The 23,352-nt window shown below is 43.3% G+C and overlaps 1 protein-coding gene across 6 annotated transcripts in view; it reads right to left on the bottom strand.

The window, feature by feature from the left end:
* The window catches only part of ZNF713 (zinc finger protein 713), a 60,411-nt gene that overhangs the window by 8,491 nt on the left and 28,568 nt on the right, over positions 1-23,352 (bottom strand). For 4 of the 6 annotated variants that reach the window (XM_019030738.4, XM_019030740.4, XM_019030737.3 and 1 more), the window contains exons 5-6: positions 14,272-14,398; positions 13,861-13,953 (exon numbers count right to left, since the gene is read on the bottom strand). In XM_019030738.4, the coding sequence (XP_018886283.1) occupies positions 13,861-13,953; positions 14,272-14,398 (220 nt within the window). Of the gene's footprint in view, positions 1-13,860; positions 13,954-14,271; positions 14,399-19,247; positions 19,503-23,352 lie in introns of all 6 variants that reach the window. The other 2 variants (XM_055347099.2, XM_031007102.3) reach the window with 1 other exon arrangement.

Here is a 23,352-nt window from a genome sequence, read left to right as displayed (position 1 = left end):
CACCGTGCCCGGCCTCTTAATTCTTATTTTTTGAGAAAACGTCTCACTCTGTCACCCAGGCTGGAGTGTAGTGGCATGATCATAGCTCCCTGCAGCCACCTCCTGGGCTCAAGCAATCCTCCCACCTCAGCTTCCCAAGTAGCTAGGACTACAGGTGTGTGCCACCATGCCTGACTAATATTTTGATTTTTTTTTTTTTAGAGACAGGGTCTCACTATGTTTCCCAGGCTGGTCTGGAACTCTTGGCCTGAAGCAATCCTCCTGCCTTGGCTTCCCAAAGTGCTGGGATTACAGGTGTGAGCCACTGCTGCCAGCCTCCCCTTAATTCTTAGGTAACAGATGTTCCTACTGTTACATTGTCACAAACACAGTATCTACTCAATAATTAAAATGCTCAGTCCTGGGTAATAGTCAGAACCCCAAAGTAATTCCTTTCCCTTCCCCTGGATGGGTTACAGAAAGGGTCATGTTCTATCTTTCTCCCTGCCTGAGCCGCTCCCCGACTCTACCCTCTCCCAATGAGTCTCTCTGCCTCTACTCTCTTGCTTCTTTCCCCGCTTAACTACTTCCCTGCTCACCCCTGCCCTCACTCGCTCACTGTAGTTTTTTTTAATTTTAATTTTAATTTTATCTGGAGACAAAGTCTTGCTCTGTGGCCAGGCTGGAGTGCAGTGGCATGCTCTTGGCTCCCTGCAACCTCTGTCTTCTGGGTTCAAGTGATTCTTGTGCCTCAGACTCCTGAGCAGCTGGGACCACAGGCATGCACCACTACACCTGGTTAATCTTTTGTATTTTTAGTAGAGACAGGGTTTTGCCATGTTGGTCAGGCTGGTCTCGAATTCCCGAGCTCAGGCAATCCGCCCGCCTTGGCCTCCCCAAGTGCTGGGATTACAAGCATGAGCCACCACACCCAGCCCACTCACTGCAGTTTAGTTTCTAACAAGAGTTAGGGATTAGGGACTGTGTGGAGGGAGGAGAGAAAGGCTCGTTTTTGTATGGCAGAGTGGCTTCACTCAGCTTAGCAGATGGTTAAAATGGCTTCATTTTGGAGAACTTTTACCACTTTTGGGAGGCTCTTGCTAGACACCTCTCCCTCACCCCTTGTCATTTCCATAATCTAGATAGATATATCTCTACTTTGGGCACGTATCCTACTTGACAAGATCCAAGACCATGCTGGCTGACCCACAGGAAACACTGATGATACCTTGCCCCAACAAAGCGGGGCAGTGCAGACTTATCCCAATTCAGCAGCTTCTCCTGGCTGACCCACAAAGGCCATTTAAGTCATCTCTTCCTGGTCTTGGACTTTCTGAGTGGGTCAGCTTCAGCATTCTTAGACATGAGGTCCACATCAGTCTTCACCTTCCAACCACAGGGAACAGATATTACAGGTGCCAGAGTGGTCCCCTTGAAGTTGGGTAACCAGATAATTATTGTCTTAATTGGGACACTTGATGGTAAAAGGCAGTATCATCACTAATTCTGCCAGGAACTGTCATGGGAAACTGGGTGGGGAGAATTCTGACCATTCCACCTTGGCTCAACCCTTAATATGCATCCTTCTACCTCTTCCCTCAAAAGGGGGTTAGGACCTCACAACATGGTTTTCTGCTCTTTACCCAATCTCCTCACGGAAGTCCCTCTCAGATTTTTTTTTTTTTTTTGAGACAGAGTCTCATTCTGTTGCCCAGGCTGGAGTGCAGTGGTGTAATCTCAGCTCACTGCAACCTCCGCCTCCTGGGTTCAAGTGATTCTCCCACCTCAGCCTCCCGAGTAGCTGGGACTACAGGTGCACACTATCATGCCTGGCTAATTTTTATATTTTTAGTAGAGATGGGGTTTCACCATGTTGGCCAAGTTGGTCTTGAACTCTTGACCTCAAATGATCCACCTGTGAGCCATCATGCCTGGCCTCTCTCAGATCTTTCTTTTTTTTTTCTTGAGACAGAGTCTCGCTCTGTTGCCCAGGCTGGAGTGCCGTGGAGTGATCTCGGCTCATTACAAGCGCTGCCTCCCAGGTTCATGCCATTCTCCTGCCTCAGCCTCCTGAGTAGCTGGGACTATAGGTGCCCGCCACCACACTCGGCTAATTTTTTTTGTATTTTTAGTAGAGACGGGGTTTCACTGTGTTAGCCAGGATGGTCTCGATCTCCTGACCTCGTGATCCGCCTGCCTCGGCCTCCCAAAGTGCTGGGATTACAGGCGTGAGCCACCGCGCCTGGCCGTCAGATCTTTCTTATAGCCTTGCTCTGGCTGGCCAAGGGATGAGGTTCATGAGGCCATTTCCTATGCTCACGGAGATGTGGGTGAGGGTTCCTACACCTACTTTGATATGCAGGTATCTTCTGTCAACTCTCAGGGAGGAAGAGTCCCTTCTAACACACACGTATATATGAGTAACTATGTGTATGTATTTATACATACATAGTTTTAATTTATTTTTAAACCAAAACAGGATAATGTACGTATTGCCCATGTAATTTCATTACTTAACAATATTCTTTCTAAATGAGTATATATATATATATAGGTCTACTTCATTCTTTTTAAAGGGCATATCCTGCTTTTAAAAAATCTTTTCTCCTGCTGTTAAATTTTAGGTTTCCAATTTTCTTTGCTATTTCATACAATAATGCAATGAACATCCTTATACAAACATCTTATGGACCTAAGCTAGTATTTCAATATGACAGACAATATGCAATGCCAGTCCAGGCACGGTGGCTCACACCTGTAATCCCAGCACTTTGGGAGGTCAAGGTGGGCGGATCGCGAGGTCAGGAGTTCAAGACCAGCCTGGCCAACACGGTGAAACCCCATCTCTACTAAAAAAATACAAAGATTAGCTGGGCGTGGTGGTGCATGTCTGTAATCCTAGCTACTCAGGAGGCTGAGGCAGGAGAATCACTTGAACCCAGGAGGCGGAGGTTGCAGTGAGCCAAGATCGTGCCACTGCACTCCAGTCTAGGCAACAGAGCAAGACTCCGTCTCAGGAAAAAAAAAAAAAAAAGGCAATGCCAGATCATAGGGTTTGCACACTACACATTTTGGTAAATTCTGTCAAATTGTTCTCTTAAAAGGCTCTACCATGGCTGGGCACAGTGGCTCACACCTGTAATCTTAGCATTTTGGGAGGCCAAGGCAGGCAGACTGCTTGAGCCCAGGAGTTCAAGATCAACCTGGACAACAAAGCGAAATCCTGTCTATAAAAAATACAAAAAACACAGCCAGGTGTGGTGGCATGTGCTTGCCATCCTAGCTATTAGGGAGGCTGAGGTGAGAGGACCACCTGAGCCCAGGGAGGCTGGGGCTGCAGTCAGCCATGATTGTGCCACTGTACCTAAGCCTGGGAGACCAAACACACATACGGCTCTACCAAATGCACCTAACAGTGTGAAATGTAACTCATTTCACCCACACCATTCCCCATACAAGATGTGATAACATTTTGATTTTGCCAATTTGATGGGTGAAAAATTGTACCTCATCCATTTTAATTTTTATTTATTTCATTATGTTTAGCTTGAGCATTTCCCCATATATTTATGGGCTGTTTTATTTCTTTTGTGAATATTTTGGTGGTACTGGGGATCTGTAGACCTGCTAAAATTGAACACGAAGTTTTGTGCGCAAGTACATATATATATTTTTCTGGAGCGAGAACCATAACTTTCATTAGATTTTCAAAGTGGTCCAAGATTCAAAAAAAGTTTAAGAGCCTCTGTTTTAAGGAGATCCTAACTAGTCTCTTTGCCAACAATCTTTCCTCCCATTTTATTATTCAGCATAATAAAACTAAATTATTCTTCCTAAGTCACTGATTTCATCATGTTCACCCACACAAAATCTGGTAGCCTTAACCCTTTTAAATTATCCTTAACAAAAAATCAGGCTCGGTATGGTGGCTCTTGCCTGTAATCCCAGCACTTTGGGAGGCCAAGGTGGGCAAATGCTTGAGCCCAGGAGCTCAAGACCAGCCTGGGCAACATGGCAAAACCCTGTCTCTACAAAAAGATGCAAAAATTATCTGGGTGTGATGGTGCGCACCTATAGTCCCAGTTACTGGAGAGGATGAGGTGGGAGAATTGCTTGGGCCTGGGAGGCAGAGGTTGCCGTGAGCTGAGATTGTGCCACTGCACTTCAGCCTGGGTGACAAGAGCCAGACCCTGTCTCGCAAACAACAACGACAAAAACAAAACAAAACAAAAATTAGTTTATGCATGGCCAACAAGCTATTCCTACTCATTTAATACAGTACATTCAAATAAGTAAATTCAAGCATAAAATTATAGGAGGAGGCCGGGCACGGTAGCTCACACCTGTAATCCCAAGCACTTTGGGAGGCCGAGTTGGGTGGATCACCTGAGGTCAGGAGTTCGAGATCAGCCTGGCCAACATAGTGAAACCCCGTCTCTACTAAAAATACAAAAAATTAGCCAGGCGTGGTGGCACATGCCTGTAATCCCAGCTACTCGGGAGGCTGAGGGAGGAGATCACTCGAACTCAGGAGGTGGAGGTGGCAGAGTCGAGATTGTGCCATTGCACTCCAGCCTGGGCAACAAGAGTGAAACTCCGTCACAAACAAACAAACAAACAAAAATTACAGGAGTAAAAGTAGGCCTTAAGACCTTATGTATGAAATTATTATTATTATTATTTTTGAGGCAGGGTCTCGCTTTTTCACCCAGGCTGGAGTGCAGTGGTGTGATCTCGGCTCATTGCAACCTCTGCCTCCTGGGTTTAAATGATTCTCCTGCCTCAGCCTCCCAAGTAGCTGGGATCACAGGTGCCTGCCACCACGCCCAGCTAATTTTTTGTATTTTTAATAGAGATGGGGTTTCACCATGTTAGTCAGGCTGGTCTCGAACTCCTGACCTTGTGATTCGCCCTCCTCAACCTCCCAAAGTGCTGGGATTGTAGGTGTGAGCCACCGCGCCCAGTCAGTACCAAAGTATTTTTAACCAACTCACATTTAGGTTGTAGCTTCTTATTACAAATAGCACAGCAAGAGTAGTTAGTTGGCCAAACATATATTAGATTTTTTTTTTTTTTTTTTTTGAGACAGGGTCTTGCTTTGTCACCTAGGCTGAAGTGCAGTGGTGTGATCATAGCTCACATCAGCTTTGACCTCCTGGGCTCAAGTGATCCTTTTGCCTCAGCCTCCAGAGTAGGTGGGACCACAGGCACGTGCCACGATACCCTGCCTTTTTTTTTTTTTTGGTAGAGACGAAGTCTCCCTACATTGCCTAGGCTGGTCTCAAATTCCTGGGCTCAAGTGATCCTTCCACCTTGGCTTCCCAAAGTGCTGGAATTACAGGCGTAAGCCACCACGCCTGGCCACAAATTTTTAAGAGAAAAAAAAAAGTCCAAGTCAAAAAGTTATGGAAAATAGATCAACAGATGTACAAAATATATACAAATGACTATGGTCTAAGATTAAATTACATGCGGAAAAATTAAAAGTATATGTGATTACAGTTATACCTGATTGAGAAGATTAATTTTAAACCGATGTATTATTTCAACCAAACTATCAACTGGAACACTTTCTTTTCAGCCAAAAGGCTTCTGTTGCACGTGGACTTTGACTCCAGAGTGTTTGAAATGATTGGCTGGAGCTCTACAGACTGCCTCTCACGTCTCTTAGCACTGAATCTGCAGCCTGTGGACCTGGTTCCTGAACCCACAGGGAGATATGGTCCTCTAGGCTCCTACTACACAGGAGTCTGGAGTTCAAGGCATTCATTGCCTAAGCTCTAGCTTAGTATGAGCATGCTGTGATGCCACTGGGCAACCTGAAGAACATCTTGCAGGGCCTCCGCACCAGGGCATGCCTTGCCAAGCAGATGTTTCCCCTGCTCAGGCCCATCCATGCCTTTTGAACTACACTGTTTAGGAAACAGGAAGGAAGGAAACAAGGAAGTAAGAAAGAAGGGAGAGAGGGAAAGAAGGAGGGAGAGGAGAGAGGGAAAGAAGGAGGGAGAGAAGGAGAGAGGGAAAGGAGGGAGAGAATTAGGGAGAAAGGGAAGGGGGAAAACAATTTTTTTGAAAAAATATTAATCCTTTCTACATGTAAAGCATCATCATATTTTTGGTCCTCTTATTAATTTAAAAATGTGTCAATTTATAGTGGGTTATGACTTTAATTCAGTAGTTAATTCAAATTGGAAACAAACAGAATATGCTAAAAAAAGACAGAAAATGTCAGAGTTCATCAGACACAGTAATAACAATAAATATTGTTGGGTAACACTTCTGTTTCAATTTTTTTTTTTGAGACAGTTTTGTTCTTGTTGCCCAGGCTGGAGAGCAATGACGTGATCTCGGCTCACCGCAACCTCCAACTCCCAGGTTCAAGAGATTCTCCTGCCTCAGCCTCCCGAGTAGCTGGGATTACAGGCGCCCGCCACCATGCCTGGCTAATTTTTGTATCTTTAGTAGAGACAGGGTTTCATCAGGTTGGTCAGGCTGGTTTCGAACTCCTGACCTCACGTGATCCACCCAACTCGTCTCCCAAGTGCTGGGATTACAAGCATGCACCACTGCGCCAGGCCTCAATTTCAATTTTATAGATTATATAGATCTTACGGATGGCAAGAAAAATGCATTTTTTAATGAAAGTGGTGGTTAACAATAATTTACAACTATTGCTTTGGCAAGGTTGACAAGTTTTTTTTCTGTAAAGGGCCAGATAGCAAATATTTAAGTTTTGTGGGCCATATGGTCTCTGTCGCACTCAGCTCTGCTGTTGCAGGGTGAAAGAATCCACAGACAATGGTTTTTTGGTTGTTTTATTTTTGAGACAGTCTCTGTCGCCCAGGCTGGAGGCGAGTGGCACGATCTCGGCTTACTGCAACCTCCACCTCCTAGGCTCAAGTGATCCTCTTGGCTCAACACTCAGCCTCCCGAATAGCTGGGACTACAGGTGTGCACCACCACGCTCAGCTAATTTTTGTGTTTTGTGGCTATGGGTTTCTCCATGTTGCCCAAGATGGTCCTGAACTCCTGAGCTCAAGCAATCCTCCCGCCTCTTATGTAAAAGAATGAGTGTGGTTGTGTTCCCATAAAACTTTATTTACAAAAACGTTACTCTAGACTACATTATTTTTCATCCAAAGAGCCTACAACACCAAACAAGGTATGTGGAAAGGAAGCCCCATGACTGGTCTAGGACATCTTTGTGCTGACTTCCAGTTCACCTGATCCCAGTAATATATGAAAATGCTTTCCTCCTCATGGACCCAGCGGTGTATACTGCCAAACTTTTCAACTTTTGCTAATATGGTAGGCAAGAAAATATAATTTGTGTAGCTTTAATTTGTATTTCTCTTATTATGACTGAGATTGAACATTTTTTCCTATGTTAAATGTATCTGGATTCCTTTAAGAACTGTTCATAACCTGGGAGGCAGAAGTTGCAGTGAGCGGAGATCGTGTCACTGCACTCCAGCCTGGGCAACAGAGCAAGACTCTATTTCAAAAAAAAAAAGAACTGTTCATATTATTTTTATTGGGCTGTTGGCCTCTTATTAATTAAGAGGAGCATTTTATAATATTCATGGATGATCAGCTCTTTTGACCTAAGTTGAAAATATTTTCCTCCATTGTTATCTTTTCACTTATTTTACATCAAGCAGAATTATTATTTTATACCATGCAGAATTTCTGGATTTGTGTGTACTGAATATATGAATCTCCTCTTTAATGGCTTCTGGATTTTAAATTATAGTCAGAAAAAACTCCCCCATTTCAAGGTTATAAAAGATTTCTCCCATGTTTTCTTCCAGGTCTCTCTCTCCAGTTTTTTTTTTTTTTTTTTGAGTCTTGCTCTGTCACCCAGGCTGGAGTGCAGTGGCGCAGTCTCAGTTCACTGCAACCTCCACCTTCCAGGCTCAAGCGGTTCTCATGCCTCAGCCTCCTGAGTAGCTGAGACTACAGGTGTGCACCACTGCACCCAGCCTCTTCCAGATCTCTTATAGTTTCATGTTTTACGTGTAAAATCTGTTTCCTTTGGAGTTTATCTTGGCTCAAGGGGTAAGCTATAGATCCAATTTTGTCTCTCTCCAGATGGCTATCTACTATATACGAAGAGGTGCACATTTCAAAAGCACCAGTTGTCTCAACACTTTACTACAATGCCCACTTCTCACCTCCTAATTTGAAATGATGCCATTATTTAAAATAATGCCTTTATATTAAATGCCCACATGTATTTGGGTTTACTTCTGACTTGTCTATTCTGTTCAGTTGGTCTGACTTCATTAATGAAATTTTACTGTATATTTTAAATATCTAGTAGGAATAATCTGCCTCATCGATTTTCCTTTTCAGAATTTTCTTGATAATTTTTGTGCTTTGGATTTTCCATATGAACTTTAGATAAGCTTACCTAGCTTTCCCCTCAAACTCTTGTAGGCACGTTTTTTATTTTTGAGATGGACTCGCATTGTAGCCCAGGCTGGTGTGCAGTGGTGCAATCATAGCTCACTGCAGCCTCGACATCCAGGGCTCAATCGATCCTCCTGCTTCAGCCTTTTGAGTGGCTGGGACTACAGGCGTGTGTTACCACACCTGGCTTTTTTTTTTTTTTTTTTTTTTTTGGTAGAAATGGGCTCTCAACCTGTTGCCCAGGCTGGTCTCAAACTCCTGGACTCAAGTAATCCACCTGCCTCAGTCTCCCACAGTGCTGGGATTACAGGTGTGAGCCCTGGCACCCGGCCTGCAGGCACTTTTTATGGAATTGTATTACATGTATAGTAGGGACATTGCCATCTTGGCATGTCTATTTATTCAGGTTTATTTTTGTGTCTGTCAGAAGTGTTTAAAGTTTCTCCTATGAAGGTATTGCATATCTCTTGTTGAAGTTTATTCCTAGGTGTTTTATTTTTTTCAGTTCAGTTGCTATTACATGGGTGCTTCTCTTCCATCTTGTAATCCAACTGGTAGTTGTTTGTGCCTTCACCTTTGTTCCACCTTCAACAGTCTACTTACATGGCAATACATTCATATTCTGGACCTTGCCTGCTCCACGTAAGAAATCTCCAACTCATTGTAACACTCTCCTGCCTTACTCACATTCTGTCTCTTTCTGACCTCTTCTACATCTCCATTTCTTTGACTCTCCCTTGGTCTTTTAGTTTTAAGTCCTCTTCAGGCCTCATTCTACTTCCTGTCACTTCCTAGACTTGTCAAATCACTTGAATTAACTCTCATACAGTTTCACACAGTTTTCCTCCTTTAGTCCCTAAAATCTAACACCCTCAACCCCTGTCCTATATACCCTTTCCAGTGTTAAATATAACAGGAGGAAGAGCATACTCATGCAAATTAGAAACCACAGCTGTATGGGGCAGAGTCTCACGGGGGCCCTCATCACTGCTCAGTGCTGCCTCTGCTCGTCTTTGGTCAGCTTCCACTGACTCTTGTAAGCTTCAGCAAATGTACCATGAGTCCTCTACCTGCCTTCCCAATTCCCTTACACCCAACAAAGGAAACTGCTTCCTAATTTGCCAAGAAAACAGAAGTCATGATGTGTGAACTCCCCCAAATCTTCCACTGACATATTTACTGACATATACAGTCACCCTAATGTCCTTCCCTCTAATCCCACTCCCATCTCTTCTAGAACCTTGCTCCATCTCTTGTGGCTTTTTTTTTTTTTTTTTTGAGACAGAGTCTTGCTCTGTCACCCAGGCTAGAGTGCAGTGGTGCAATCTTGGCTCACTGCAACCTCCGTCTCCGGGGTTCAAGCGATTCTCATGCCTCAGCTTCCCAAGAAGCTGGGATTACAGGTGCACGCCACCAAGCCCAGCTAATTTTTTTATTTGTAGTAGAGACGGGGTTTTACCATGTTGGCCAGGCTGGTCCTGAACTCCTGACCTCAAGTGATCCGTCCATCTCGGCCTCCCAAAGTGCTGGGATTACAGGCGTGAGCATCCAGCTGTATCTATTTTTTTACTTGTCCTCTCTACTGGTTCCTTCCCTTCAGCATTATAAACAAGTAAAATCGTTCCTGCTTAGAACAATTCTTTTGCTTTTTACAGACAAGGTCTTGCTCTGTTGCCCAGGCTGGAGTGCAGTGGTGCCATCGTAACTCACTGCAGCCTCGACCACCTAGGCTCAAGTGATCCTCCCAGCTCAGCCTCCCAAGTAGCAGAGACTACAGGCTCATACCTCCACATCCGGCTTTTAATTTTTTTGTAGAGATGGGGGTCTCACTATGTTGCCCAGGCTGGTCTTGAACTCCCGGGCTCAAGGGATCCTTCCACGGTCTCCGAAAGTGCTAGGCGTGAGCCACTGAGCCTGGCCTAGAACAATCCTGTTTTGACACTACCTTTTATTCTGGCTGCTGATATCCTCTTTATTATTTCCCCTTCCCACTCCTCACTCTAGCTAGCTGCTGCTTCTTTTTTTTTTGTTTGAGATGGAGTCTAACTCTGTCACCCAGGCTGGAGTGCAGTGGTGCAGTCTTGGCTTACTGCAACCTCTACCTCCCAGGTTCAAGTGATTCTCCAGCCTCAGCCTGCCACGTAGCTGTGATTACAAGCGCCCACCACCATGCCTGGCTAAGTTTTGTATTTTTAGTAGAGATGGAGTTTCACCATGTTGGTGAACCCCAGGCTGGTCTCAAACTCCTGACCTCGTGATCCATCTGCTTTGGCTTCCCAAAGTGCTGGAATTATAGGCATGAGCCATGAGCCACTGTGCCCGGCCCTCAGTCTAGCTGCTTATAAGAATATTACACACTTGCTAGCTCTAATTTTTTCATTTTAAACCTCCCCATTGTTCATGCAACAATGTACAAACTGGCTGTTCTTCTAATCATCCCCCTGTCACTTCTCTCAATAATATAATTGCCAATCTTCTTGCTGCTAAATCTACTGGGTATTTTCCAGGTCTCAGCTTAGCTTAAGAAAGATTTTAGATAAATAAGGACCAGCAAATGTCAATAACAATGAGGCATGCAGTACCCTAGCGGGCGTGCAGAAGACTGCATAAGCTCTATCATTCTCTTAGCCTCCTGACAAACAGAAATGTTTTACTACATCCTCTCAGGGGAACCCCTGATTCTGTCTCACAGGATATTGAAGAAATGCAAGCAGTCACCTTAGGGAAGACGGTTAGGCTGCCTGTCCCTGATAAGAGATGTGAAAAAAACCACTTGCTCAAGCTTATATGTGAACCAAGAGCCTTGGGCATCCACATATAGATGCACAATGAAATTTGGAAGTTTTCTTTTTATTTTTTTGGAGACAGAGTCTCGCTCTGTTGCCCAGGCTGGCGTGCAGTGGCACAATCTTGGCTCACTGCAACCTCTGCATCCCAGATTCAAACGATTTTCCTGCCTCCGCCTCCCGAGTAGCTGGGATTCCAGGCATCCGCCACCATGCCTGGCTAATTTTTGTATTTTTAGTAGAGATGGCGTTTCACCATGTTGGCCAGGCTTGAACTCCTGATCTCAAGTGATCGTCCGCCTCGGCCTCCCAAAGTGCTGGGATTACAGCCATGAGCCACTGAGCCCGGCCAAAATCTGGAAGTTTTCCTAAATTAGCAGTTATTTTTTCGAGTTGGGGGTCTGTGTAGAGGGACACAATAGGAGATAGTGTGGGTCCTACAGATGGCAGCATATGTGCCTGGGGGAAGGAATAGCTCTGCTCTCTGCTGTAGGTCCCTGCCCTGGAAATTTACCTGAAAAGGGAGTTCTCTAATTTGTTCCTTTAGTTTCCTACTCCCCAGGTTTGGGGATGTGGAAGGCTATAGAAATATGTCCCAGCATTGTCAGGGAAGTTGCCCGGGCTTCTTGACTAAATGTCTTAATTACCAACTCTATTCATGGAATGTGAGCACTGGTTAGGTGAAAATTCTGGTTCAGTGAGGCTAAGAGATCTCAGTGAGGCTAAAACAGGAACAAGGTTTTCTTTTCTTTTCTTTTCTTTTTTGAGATGGAGTCTTGCTCTGTTGCCAGGCTGGAGTGCAGTGGTGCAATTTCGGCTTACTGCAACCTCTGCCTCCCGGGTTCAAGCGATTATCTTTCTTCAGCCTCCCAGGTAGCTAGGACTACAGGCGCACGTCACCACGCCTGGCTAATTTTTGTATTTTTAGTAGAGACGGGGTTTCACCATGTTGGCCAGGATGGTCTCGATCTCTTGACCTCGTGATCTGCCCACCTCGACCTCCCAAAGTGTTGAGATTACAGGCGTGAGCCACTGGGCCCGGCCAGGAACAAGATTTTCTACCTAAGATCACTTAGAGCATTAAAAGCAAGAAGGATAGCCAAGTCAAAGTCAACTTGAAAAAGCCGAAGAGTTTGAATGACAGAAAACCAAGTCCAAACGATGAAGCCAGGTACCAGAGCAAAGAGCCAGAGTGGGAACTCACAGAGATGGGGTAGGTTCACCTGGTGTCATGGACCAGAGTAGAAACTACCTAACTCAGCATCTGGTGTACAGTCAGCAGTCCACTCGTTAAAACAGCCAAGCAGAACATTGTAGGTGGTATGCCAGAAATAGGAAACTAAGGTGGTCGGGATTTTTTTTTTTTTGGTCAAGAAATCCCATATTTAAGGGAATGCTTTAAAGAAGAGAGTATAAAGCCAACAGATCCAGGTTTTGAAATATTTAAGTAAAATGACAGCATGACACTAATAAACAAAAATATAATCTAAATTGTTTTTTTTATTTTTGAGATGGAGTCTCGCTCTGTTACCCAGGCTGGAGTGCAGTGGCACGATCTTGGCTCACTGCAACCTCCGCTCCCAGGTTTAAGCAATTCTCTTGTCTCAGCCTCCCAAGTAGCTGGGCCTACAGGCGAGTGCCAGCATGCCTGGCTAATTTTTTGTATTTTTAGTAGAGACTGGGTTTCACCATGTTGGCCCAGGCTGGTCTCGTACTCCTGACCTCAGGTGATCCATCTGCCTCGGCCTCCTAAAGTGCTAGGATTACAGGCGTGAGCCACCATGCCCAGCCATAATCTCAATTCTGACAGGAGAATGTGGGTGAAATACTGGGACTAGAAATGGAGAAATGGGAAAATGATACAGAAGGACTACTTAAAAGCACTTTACTGCAGAGTGGAACAGCCAGTCCATAGGGATACATATTTTTAGGAGAATAAGGAGAAAGAAAATGCAGGAAAGGGGCAGAGGGAGATACAGAGAGGGGCTGGAAGAGACAAGAATCGTGTGCATCACAAGCCAGGGTGGAAGAACATTTCAAGAAGGGAAAGTCAACACAATCCTAACTGGCTTTGTAGCCACTGGATTTGACTGGAAGGAAATTAGTGGTAATCTCCAAGAAAACAATGTTAGTAGTAGAGGTAGGAATCGGGGTCATATCACAAAGGAGAGCAAAAGAATTAGAAATTAGGCTGTGGGTTGTATACAAGTGTCAAGAGTTTGATGATAAAAGGAAAAAGAAAAGATGAAAAATAGATTAAAATGGCAGAAGATTTTTGATATGGAAAAGAAAGCTTTTTAAAAAATTTCTTCTCGGATCACCTCTCATGGAAAAGAAAGATTTAAAGAATACTGATAAGGGATGTGTAAATAAAAAATACAAAGAAAGTGCTGTGTGGATATCTGTAATATCGAGATATTTATGAGTGTTTAAATGGATACCTTCAAAATAACCTTTGGTTTGTGTGCATTTTTAAAACAATATAAGTGTATATTATCTGTTCAATGAGAAAAAATAAGACAGCCATTTCAAATTCAGAAAAATATAAAATATGAACTGATTTTTTTCAAAAGGCTTAGTATTCCTTAAATCCCAGAGGGAGATTTTTGGAACATTCCACTGAGTGGTTCAGAAGTGGCTGTTTTCCCTCATTAAGTAGCAGTGCCCAAGAGTGTGCACTTACCTGGATGAGTATCCAGCAGGCTGTCTCTTTCTATCACCCATTCTTCCTCTAGCTCCAACTGCGCGATTACCTCTGGCTTACAAAGCTGATACCCTATTCATAGGAGTAACATACATCTTAGGAGTTTGTACTGGGAACAAAATTCTCAGACACATTCCCAACCTTTTCAATCTTTAGAGCCTCTGGAGGGGAGACTTCAGAGGCAGCAAAATAAAGCCACCCATCTCAAACTCAATCAAGACATTCCACTGGAGGAGAAAGAGCAGAAAACAAAGGTCTTTGACTCTAAAACTGATTAGCATTCTTCTATCCCAGCCCAAACTATATTCACAAAAACTTTGCAGGCTTCCACTAGTTCAGGAAATAAACCCACGTGAACAGCTTCCAGTTTCACAGGGATGCCGTCCTCACCCAGTGCAACTAGATTCCTGTAGTTCTCCAGCATCACGTCTCGATAGAGGTTCTTTTGGGCAGGGTACAGCTGGTCCCACTCCTCTCTGGTGAAGTCCACGGCCACATCCTGAAACGTCAGTGATTCCTGAAACATCAAGCACATCCCTGCTCAGGCAAAAACGGTTCTTACAGGGACCCTTAAGGGAGGGAGTGAAAGTGTAGCACCAGGTTATCTAAGCCATTGTGCTGATAGTCTTCAGGACTCTGAGTCGTTCAGGTCAAACTTTTCTTTTAAAAAAATTAGTACCTTTCTATCATCTTTCAAGACAAAAACATACATGAAATAATTTCTGCATTTAAGTGTTTACAGTTTGCTACACGGGAAAAATGACTCTCATTTCATCCAAATGATTAAAAAACTACAAGGACACCTCAGAGATATTGTGGGTTCAGTTCAGACACCACAATAATATTGCAATAAAGTGAGTCACATGAATTTGTTGGTTTCCCAGTGCCTATAAAAGTTAAATTTACTCTATATTTGGTCTATTAAGTGTGTAATGGCATTACATCTAAATAAATAATGTGCATACCTTAATTTAAAACATTCAATTGCTAAAAAATGGTAATGATCATCTGAGCCTTCAGCAAGTTGTAATCTTTTTGCTAGTGGAGGGTCTTGCCTTGATGCTGATGGCTGCTGACTGATCAGGGAGGTGGTTGCTGAAGGTTGGGGTGGCTGTGGCAACTTCTTTTTTTTTTTTTTTTTTTTTGAGACAGAGTCTCACTCTGTTGCCCAGGCTGGAGTGCAGTGCCGCAATCTCGGCTCACTGCAACCTCCGCTTCCCAGGTTCAAGCAATTGTCCTGCCTCGGCCTCCCAAGTAGCTGGGACTACAGGTGTGCACCACTACGCCCAGCTATATATTTTTGGTGGAGACGGGGTTTCACCATGTTGGTTGACCAGGATGGTCTCAATCTCTTGACCTTATGATCTGCCCGCCTCAGCCTCCCAAAGTGCTGGGATTACAGGCGTAAGCCACTGCGCCCAGCCAAGGCAATTTCTTAATGTAAGACAGCAATAAGTCCGGGCGTGGTGGCTCATGCCTATAATCCCAACACTTTGGGAGGCCGAGGTGGGTGGATCACTTAAGGTCAGGAGTTTGAGACCAGCCTGGCCAACATGGTGAAACCCCGTCTCTACTGAAAATACAAAAAAAAAGCCAGGCATGGTGGCACGTGCCTGTAATCCCAGCTACTTGGGAGCCTGAGGCAGAAGAATTGCTTGAACCCGGGAGGTGGAGGTTGTAACAAGCCAAGACTGCACCACTGCACTTCAGCCTGGGTGACACAGCAAGACTCTGTTTCAAACAAACAAACAAACAAAAGACAGCAATAAAGTTTGCTGCACTGAATCTTCATTTTACGGAAGAGTTCTCTGTAGCATGTGATGCTGTTTTATAGCATTTTTACCACAGTAGAACTTCTTTCAAAATTGGAGTCAGTCTTTTCAAATCCTGCTGCTGCTTTATCTAATAAGTTTATGGAATATTCTAAATCCGCTGTTGTCATTTACACATTATTCAAAGCATCTTCACCAGGAACTGATTCCATCTCAAGAAACCACTTTTTTTCCTCATCCATAAGCAGCAATTCCACCACATCTTCAGGCTGCACTTCTAATTCTAGTTCTCTTGCTATTTCCACCATGCCTGCAGTTTGTTCCTCCACAGAAATCTTGAAAGCCTCAGTCATTCATGAGGGTTGGAATCAACTTCTTCCAAACTCTTGTTAATGTTGATATTTGGCCTCCTCTCCCGAACCACAAATGTTCTTAATGGCATCGGAATGGTGATTTTTTTTCCAGGAGGCTTTCAATTTACATTGGCCAGATCCATCAGAGGAATCACTATCTACGGCAGCTAGAGCCTTATGAAATGCATGTCTTAAATAATAAGACTTGAAAGTCAAAATTACTCCTTGATCCGTGGGCTGCAGAATGGTTGTTGTGTTAGTGGGCACGAAAACAGCATTAGTCTTCTTGTACATCTCCATCAGAGCTCCTGGGTAACCAGGTGCATTGTCAATGAGCAGTAATTTTTAAAGGGATTTTTTTTTTTCCTGAGCAGTGGTTCTTAACAGTGGGTTTAAAATATTCAGTAAACCATGCGTAAACAGGTATGCTGTCATGAAGGCTTTGTTGATCCATTTCTAGCGCACAGGCAAAGTAGACTTAGCATAATTCTTAAGGAACCTAGGATTTCTAGAATAATATGAACATTGGCTCCAGCTTAAAGTCACCAGGTGCATTATCCCTTAACAAAAGAAGTCAGCCTGTCTTCTGAAGCCATGAGTTGACTTCTCCTTCTAGCTATTAAAGTCCCAGATTGGGTTGGGCATGGTGGCTCACGCCTGTAATCCCAGCACTTTGGGAGGCACAGGCAGGAGGATCACTTGAGGTCAGGAGCTCGAGACCAGCCTGGCCAACATGGTGAAACCCTGTCTCTACTAATAAATAAAAATAAATAAATAAATAAATAAATAAAGTCCTAGATGGCATCTTCTTCCAATATAAGGCTGTTTCATCTGCACTGAAAATGTGTTTGGTACAGTCACCTTCATCAGTGATCCTAGCTAGGTCTTCTGGATAACTTGCCGCAGCTACTATATCAGCACTTGCTGCTTCACTTAGCACTTTTATGTTATCGAGACAGCTTCTTTCCTTAAACCTCTTATAGCTTCCAACTTTTCTTCTGCAGCTTCCTCACCTCTTTCAGCCTTCAGAGAACTGAAAAGAGGTAGGGCCTTGCTCTGGATTAGGCTTTGGCTTAAGGGAATGTTGTGGCTGGTTTGATCTTCTATCCAATCCATTAAAACTTTCTCCATATCTGCAACACAGCTGTTTTGCTTTCTTATCATTCATGTGTTCACTGGAGTAGCAATTTTATTTTCTTCAATAGCTTTTCCTTTGTACACATGACTTGGCTGTTTGGCCCAAGAGGCCAAGCTTTTGGCCTATTTCAAATGCATTCGACATGCTCTTCTCATTAATCTTAATCAGTTTCAAAGCATCTTCACCAGGAGTAGATTCCATCTCAAGAAACCACTTTCTTTGCTCATCCATGAGTGGCAAAAAATGCCTGGTTCCTTTTAGTGAAGAATGTGACTCTTCCTTTCACTTGAATGCTCAGAGGCCATTGTAGGGTTATTACTTGGCCTAATTTCAATATTGCTGTGTCTCAGCGAATAGGGAAGCCGGGGGAGAGGGAGATGGAGGAACAGCCAGATGGTGGAGCAGTCAGAACACACAACATTTATCAATTAAGGTTGCTGTTTTACATGAGTGCTATTCATAGCATGTATACCCTTGTAACAAACTTGCACGTTCTGTACACATACCCCAGAACTTGAAGTATAATTTAAAAAAAAAAATACACTTGAGGTAGAGAGTAGGAGAGAACACATAGAAGGATCTTCTGGGATACTGGTAATGTTCTGTTTCTTGATCTGGATGAAGATTGCACGAATGAATTCATTTGGTGATAATTGAGCTTTTAACATTTATAGTATGTGTATTTTTGTATGTTCCTTTACTTCAATAAAAAGTGTAAAAAATTTAAAAAAATTAGCCAAGTGTGGTGGCACATGCCTGTAGTCCCAGCTACTCGGGAGGCTGGGGCAGGAGAATTGCTTGAACCCAGGAGGTGGAGGTTGCAGTGAGCCAAGATCGTGCCACTGCACTCTAGCCTAGGCAACAGAGCAAGACTTCATCTCAAAAAAAAAAAAAAAAAAAAAAAAAACTGGAGTGTTTACCAATTTAGAATCCAGCTACACTACAATACAAATGCCACACCCATAAATCTCTTTGAGATCAGCCATTCTCTCCTTTGGGTTCCCTGTGAGACTGCAGTGGCACGTCACCTTAACCATTCTTAGAAACCTTGCGTTTAAGAGAGGACAGGTCCTCTGAGGCATTGCCCTGGATCCTTCTGAAGTTGTTACACAGCATATTATAGTCCACCCTGGGTTAGATCTTTGGTGTGAATCCCTTTCTGAATTTGGTTATCATTTGCTGCTTGGACAGATGTGAATGAGAAAGTTTTCTTTTCAAACTCAGGAATTCATTGTTCACTTATATTTAACAGTTCTTCAGTTAGTTTATCTTTTTCCCTCACATTTTACTTTAGGCAGCCAGAAACTGCCAGTTGGCACTTTCAATCTTCTACCTGAGAATCTCTTTAGTAGATCGTTGAGTTCATTAAGTATATTCTCTATTTTCCTTTTTTTTTTTTTTTCTTTCGAGGCAGAATTTCTCTCTGTCACCCAGGCTGGAGTGCAGTGGTGCAATGTGGGCTCACTGCAACCTCCGCCTCCCGGGTTCAGGCGATTCTCCTGTCTCAGCCTCTTGAGTACCTGGGATTACGGGCGCAAACCACCATGCCCTGGCTAATTTTTGTATTTTTAGTAGAGACGACGTTTCACTGCGTTGGCCAGGCTAGTCTCAAACTCCTGACCTCGAGTGAGGCCTTGGCCTCCCAAAGTGCTGGGATTACAGGCATTAGCCACCATGCCTGGCCTCTATTTTCCTTGTTACTGAAGGTAACAATGTTATCCAACATTTCTTCTTCGAGGGTCCTCTATCCTCCAGCTTCTAATAACATTCTCCTTACTATCCTTTGAGTTTTGACAAAGGCCCTTTAGTTTTCCATTAACTCTCCTTGAGGCCCTTTATTATTTCACTCGTTTTCCATCTTATCCCCAGTGCTCAGTTCCAAAGTCAGTGCCCTGTGGTTTAGGTTTCTGGTTTTGCAACACTCCACTTTCAGGTACTAAAATCCCTAACAATTATCTTGCTGCATAACAAACCATCCCAAAACTCGGGGGATTAAAATAGCAAGTATCATTTACTTTGCTCATAAATCTGCAATTTGGGCAGGACTAGGTGGGAAGGTTTGACTGGGGATTGGAAGATTCACTTTCAAGATGGCTTACTCACAAGGCTGGCAAATTGGTGCTGGCTTTCAGCTGGGAGCTCGGCTAGGGCTGTGGCCTTGGCTCCTCTCCATATGGGCTTCTCCATGGGCTGTCTGGGTTTCCTCCTGACAAGGTGGTCGGGTTTAGAGTAAGCATCCCAACAGAATGAGGTAGAAGTCTTACTGCCATTTATGATCTGCCTTGAAAGTCACAAAGCTTTGCATCCTCCAGTCACAGCCTTGCCGAGATCCAATGGAGAGCACACAGATCTCCACATCTATAATGGGATGAGTGTCAAAGTCACTTGCAAAGAAAGCATTTGGGATGGGAGGTATTTTGGCCATTTTTCTGAAAACGCAATCTGTCACATTCACACCAGCAGTGTAAGAGTGTCTGTTTCCCCACAGCTTTGCCAACAGAATATGTTATACTTGTGGAAAATATCAAACTCATGGCAAATATCAAGCTTGGTGATAAAATATCCAGCTTTCTCTAGTTTTAATGCAAATTTCCTCTTGTTTGCAGTACAGATGAACACTTTTCCTGTGTTTAAGATCCATTTGAACATTATCTGCTGTGAACTGTCTTTTTAAAATTTTTTTTCTTTTTTTTTTTTTGAGACAGGGTCTCACTCTGTCACCCAGGATGGAGTGCAGCGGTGCAAACATGGCTTACTGCAATCTTCACCTTCTGGGCTCAAGTGATCCTCTGACCTCAGCCTACTGTGTAGCTGGGACTACAGGTGCACACCACCACTAGTCCCCCAGCTAATTTTTGTATTTTTGGTAGAGATGAAGTTTCACCATGTTGGTCACACTTGTCTCAAACTCCTGATCTCAAGTGATCAGCCCGCCTCAGCCTCCCAAAGTGCTGGGATTACAGGCATGAGCCACTGTCCCTGGCCTTTTGTACCTTTTTCTGTTGGACTCCTAATCTCTTGCTGATTTAGAGAAGTATTTTATATATTAGAAAGATGAGACCACTGTAATTCGAGTGGCAAAATATGTTTTTCAACTTGACATGTCTTTTTACTTTGCTTATAGTTTGTTGTTTTTTTTTTCCATGCAGATGCTTTTGGTGTTTTTTTTTTTTTTTTTTTGAGGCAGAGTCTTGCTCTGTCGCCCAGGCTGGAGTGCAGTGGCGCAATCTCGGCTCACTGCAAGCTCCGCCTCCCGGGTTCACGCCATTCTCCTGCCTCAGCCTCCCAACAAGCTGCGACTACAGGCGCCCGCCACTATGCCTGGCTAATTTTTTATATTTTTAGTAGAGACGGGGTTTCACCGTGTTAGCCAGGATGGTCTCAATCTCCTGACCTCGTGATCTGCCCGCCTAGGCCTCCCAAAGTGCTGGGATTACAGGTGTGAGCCACTGCGCCCGGCCGCTTTTGGTGTTTTTAATGAGTTGAACCCATCAATCACTGTGATTAGAAAGTTTTTCTTTGGTGAAAGTTATAAAGGAATTCTCCCATTTTTTTCTTGCATAACTTTTTGTGGTTTCATTTTTCATATTTAAATATTTGATCCATTTGAAGACTATTCTGATGTAAAGTATGAGGTACAGATCCAACTTTATCTTTTTCCAGATGGTTTCCCAGAAATCCCAACATCAATTATTGAACAAAGCAGCTTTTTATCACTGGTTTGAGATGATATTCCCCATGTGTTTAATGAATGGTTATTCAGTGCTTCCTATATATATGCCAGGCATGGTGCTTGGGATGTACCAGTGAATAAAAGAGACAAAAACTCCCTGCCTTTATGAAGCTTATATTCTAGAAAAGAAAGTAGACAACAAACAGCATAACTGGGTAAATTATATAGTATGTCAGAAGATAAAAGTAAAGTAGTGTAAGGGTTCAAGAATATGGGTGTGGGGCAGTTACAAATTTAAATAGCGTGGTCAGGAAAGATGGCACTGGAGAGGTGACATTTGAGAAAGAAGCTTGACAGGTTAACAGTGCAAAGGCCCCAGGGCCATGTTTAAGGAAGAAGAATGAGGCCAGGATGGCTAGAATGGAATAAGGGGAAGAAAAGTAAATGATGAAATTCGACAGGTAACAGGCCAGATTCTACAGGACTGTTTAGGCCATCTTAAGGACTTTGGGTTTTACTCTGAATGAAATGGGAGCCATGCGCTTTGAGCAGAGGAATGACATGATCTGATTTACCATTACCAATAGTGCCATTTCCTGGGTTCCACTCTTTGAAGTCATCTTTTTTCTTCCTTTGCTTTTACCCCTTAGCTAATCTCTGCTGTTTCCAAAGGAAAGCACTCAAATCTCCCTCCTTTCCTCCAATGACTAGTTTTATGCTATTTTCTATCACTGAGAATGCTACAGTAGCTTAACTGGTTTTTCTCCTTTCAACCTCTGCCTCTCACAAATTCAGTTAGTATATAGCACCAGGATGATTTTTAATGCAGAATTGGATTACTTATTGTGTTATCTTTCTGCTTAAATTCCCCCAAAGGCTTTCCACTGCACTCAGAGTAAAAGTCAGACCTGTTTTCATGGCCACAGGCTTTGTGTATTTAAGACCTGCTCACTTCTCCAAGCTCATTTCAAGTCATTCTCTCCCTCCTTCCACACCAACCACAGTGGTCTTCTTTTAATTTCTCAAATATACCCGTGATTTTTGCAGATGATTTTTAGCACATGTCCAAAATGCTCTTTTCCACTTACTTTTTGTAGGTTCTACTTATCTTTTCTTTCTCATCTTAAATTTCACTTCCCCACAGTTTCTCCCTGATTCCCTAATGTGTATTCATAGCACCCTGTTTTCATTTTGTTTAAAAAACATCTCTTTTGCAATTTATTAGTATAGTTGCTAAATGTCTTTCAATAAGCTCTTTGGGTTTGGGGTCATGTCTATTTTTCTCAGTGATGTCTAGCTGATAAAAAGCATAATTTTTGTCACATATGAAATGACCAGTAGACCATAAGAAGAAAAAAGGAAAAGAAAAAAAACTTGTCACATACTAGCTACTCAAAAAATATTTATTGAGTGAATGAATTATCTTCCTTCTAAACATAATAAATGGTTCCAGAAAATTAAAACTAACTCCTTGGGCTAGAATGTGGAAAAGCAGACATGCCGCTTAGTTCTAGATGTCTTTCTATTCCTGTCTTTGGGGAGTCTTACAGTTAATTAAGAATAAACCAAATGGGCCAGGTGTGGCGGCTCACGCCTATAATCCCAATACTTTGGGAGGCCGATGGGGGCGGACTAGCCTGGCCAACATGGTGAAACCCCGTCTCTACTAAAAATACAAAAATTAGCTGGGCGTGGTGGCACATGCCTGTAGTCCCAGCTACTTGGGAGGCTGAGGCAGGAGAATCACTTGAACCCGGGAGGCGGAGGTTGCAGTGAGCCGAGATTGTGCCACTGCACTCCAGCCTGGGTGACACAGTAAGTCTCTGTCTCAAAAAAAAATAAAATAAAATAAAATAAACCAAATGAATCTATCCCTTGAAACCCAAAGATCCCAAAGCACTAATATACACCAAATAAAAGCTCAGCTCTAGCTGACAGTCTCCTTATTGTCCCTGCTCTTGCTCAAGTTTTATTTCCTGTCTGCAATGGTCCCCCGTTTTCTCTAATCTCCAAACCCTACCTGCTGGTATTAGCACAAATTCAAACTCTGCCTTTTTCATGAAGTCTTCCCTCATCCCTACAGTCTCAATCAGACTTCTCCCTTCTCCCAGCACCTGTTGTATTTGTTGTCTTTTGCATTCACAGCAGCATCCAACATTATGCATTTCTGAATATTAGTTGTGTAATGTGGATTTTAACAAGCCCCCAACGCTGCGTGTGGTGGCTCACACCTGGGATCCCAGCTCTTCGGCAGGGAGAGGTGGGAGGATGGCTTGAGCCCAGGAGTTTGAGAACAGCTTGGGCAACATAGTGAAACCTTGTCTCTACAAAAAACAAAAAACAAACCAAAAAAATCCCCTTCAATGAGTTTATTGGCTACATAAGGATAATGATTATCACATATAATTGGAATGATAGAAATCCTATCTGAAACAATTGAGACCGGTATCTGATGTGTTAAGCAAAAAAGATGGCTAAACTAGCGATCCATAAAAGAGATCTTAAATATTTTATTTTAATTTAAAATATATAAAT

The sequence above is a fragment of the Gorilla gorilla genome, chromosome 6 (assembly GCF_029281585.2).
Source record: "Gorilla gorilla gorilla isolate KB3781 chromosome 6, NHGRI_mGorGor1-v2.1_pri, whole genome shotgun sequence".
NCBI lineage: Eukaryota > Metazoa > Chordata > Mammalia > Primates > Hominidae > Gorilla > Gorilla gorilla.
This window is presented reverse-complemented; position numbering and strand designations above follow the sequence as displayed.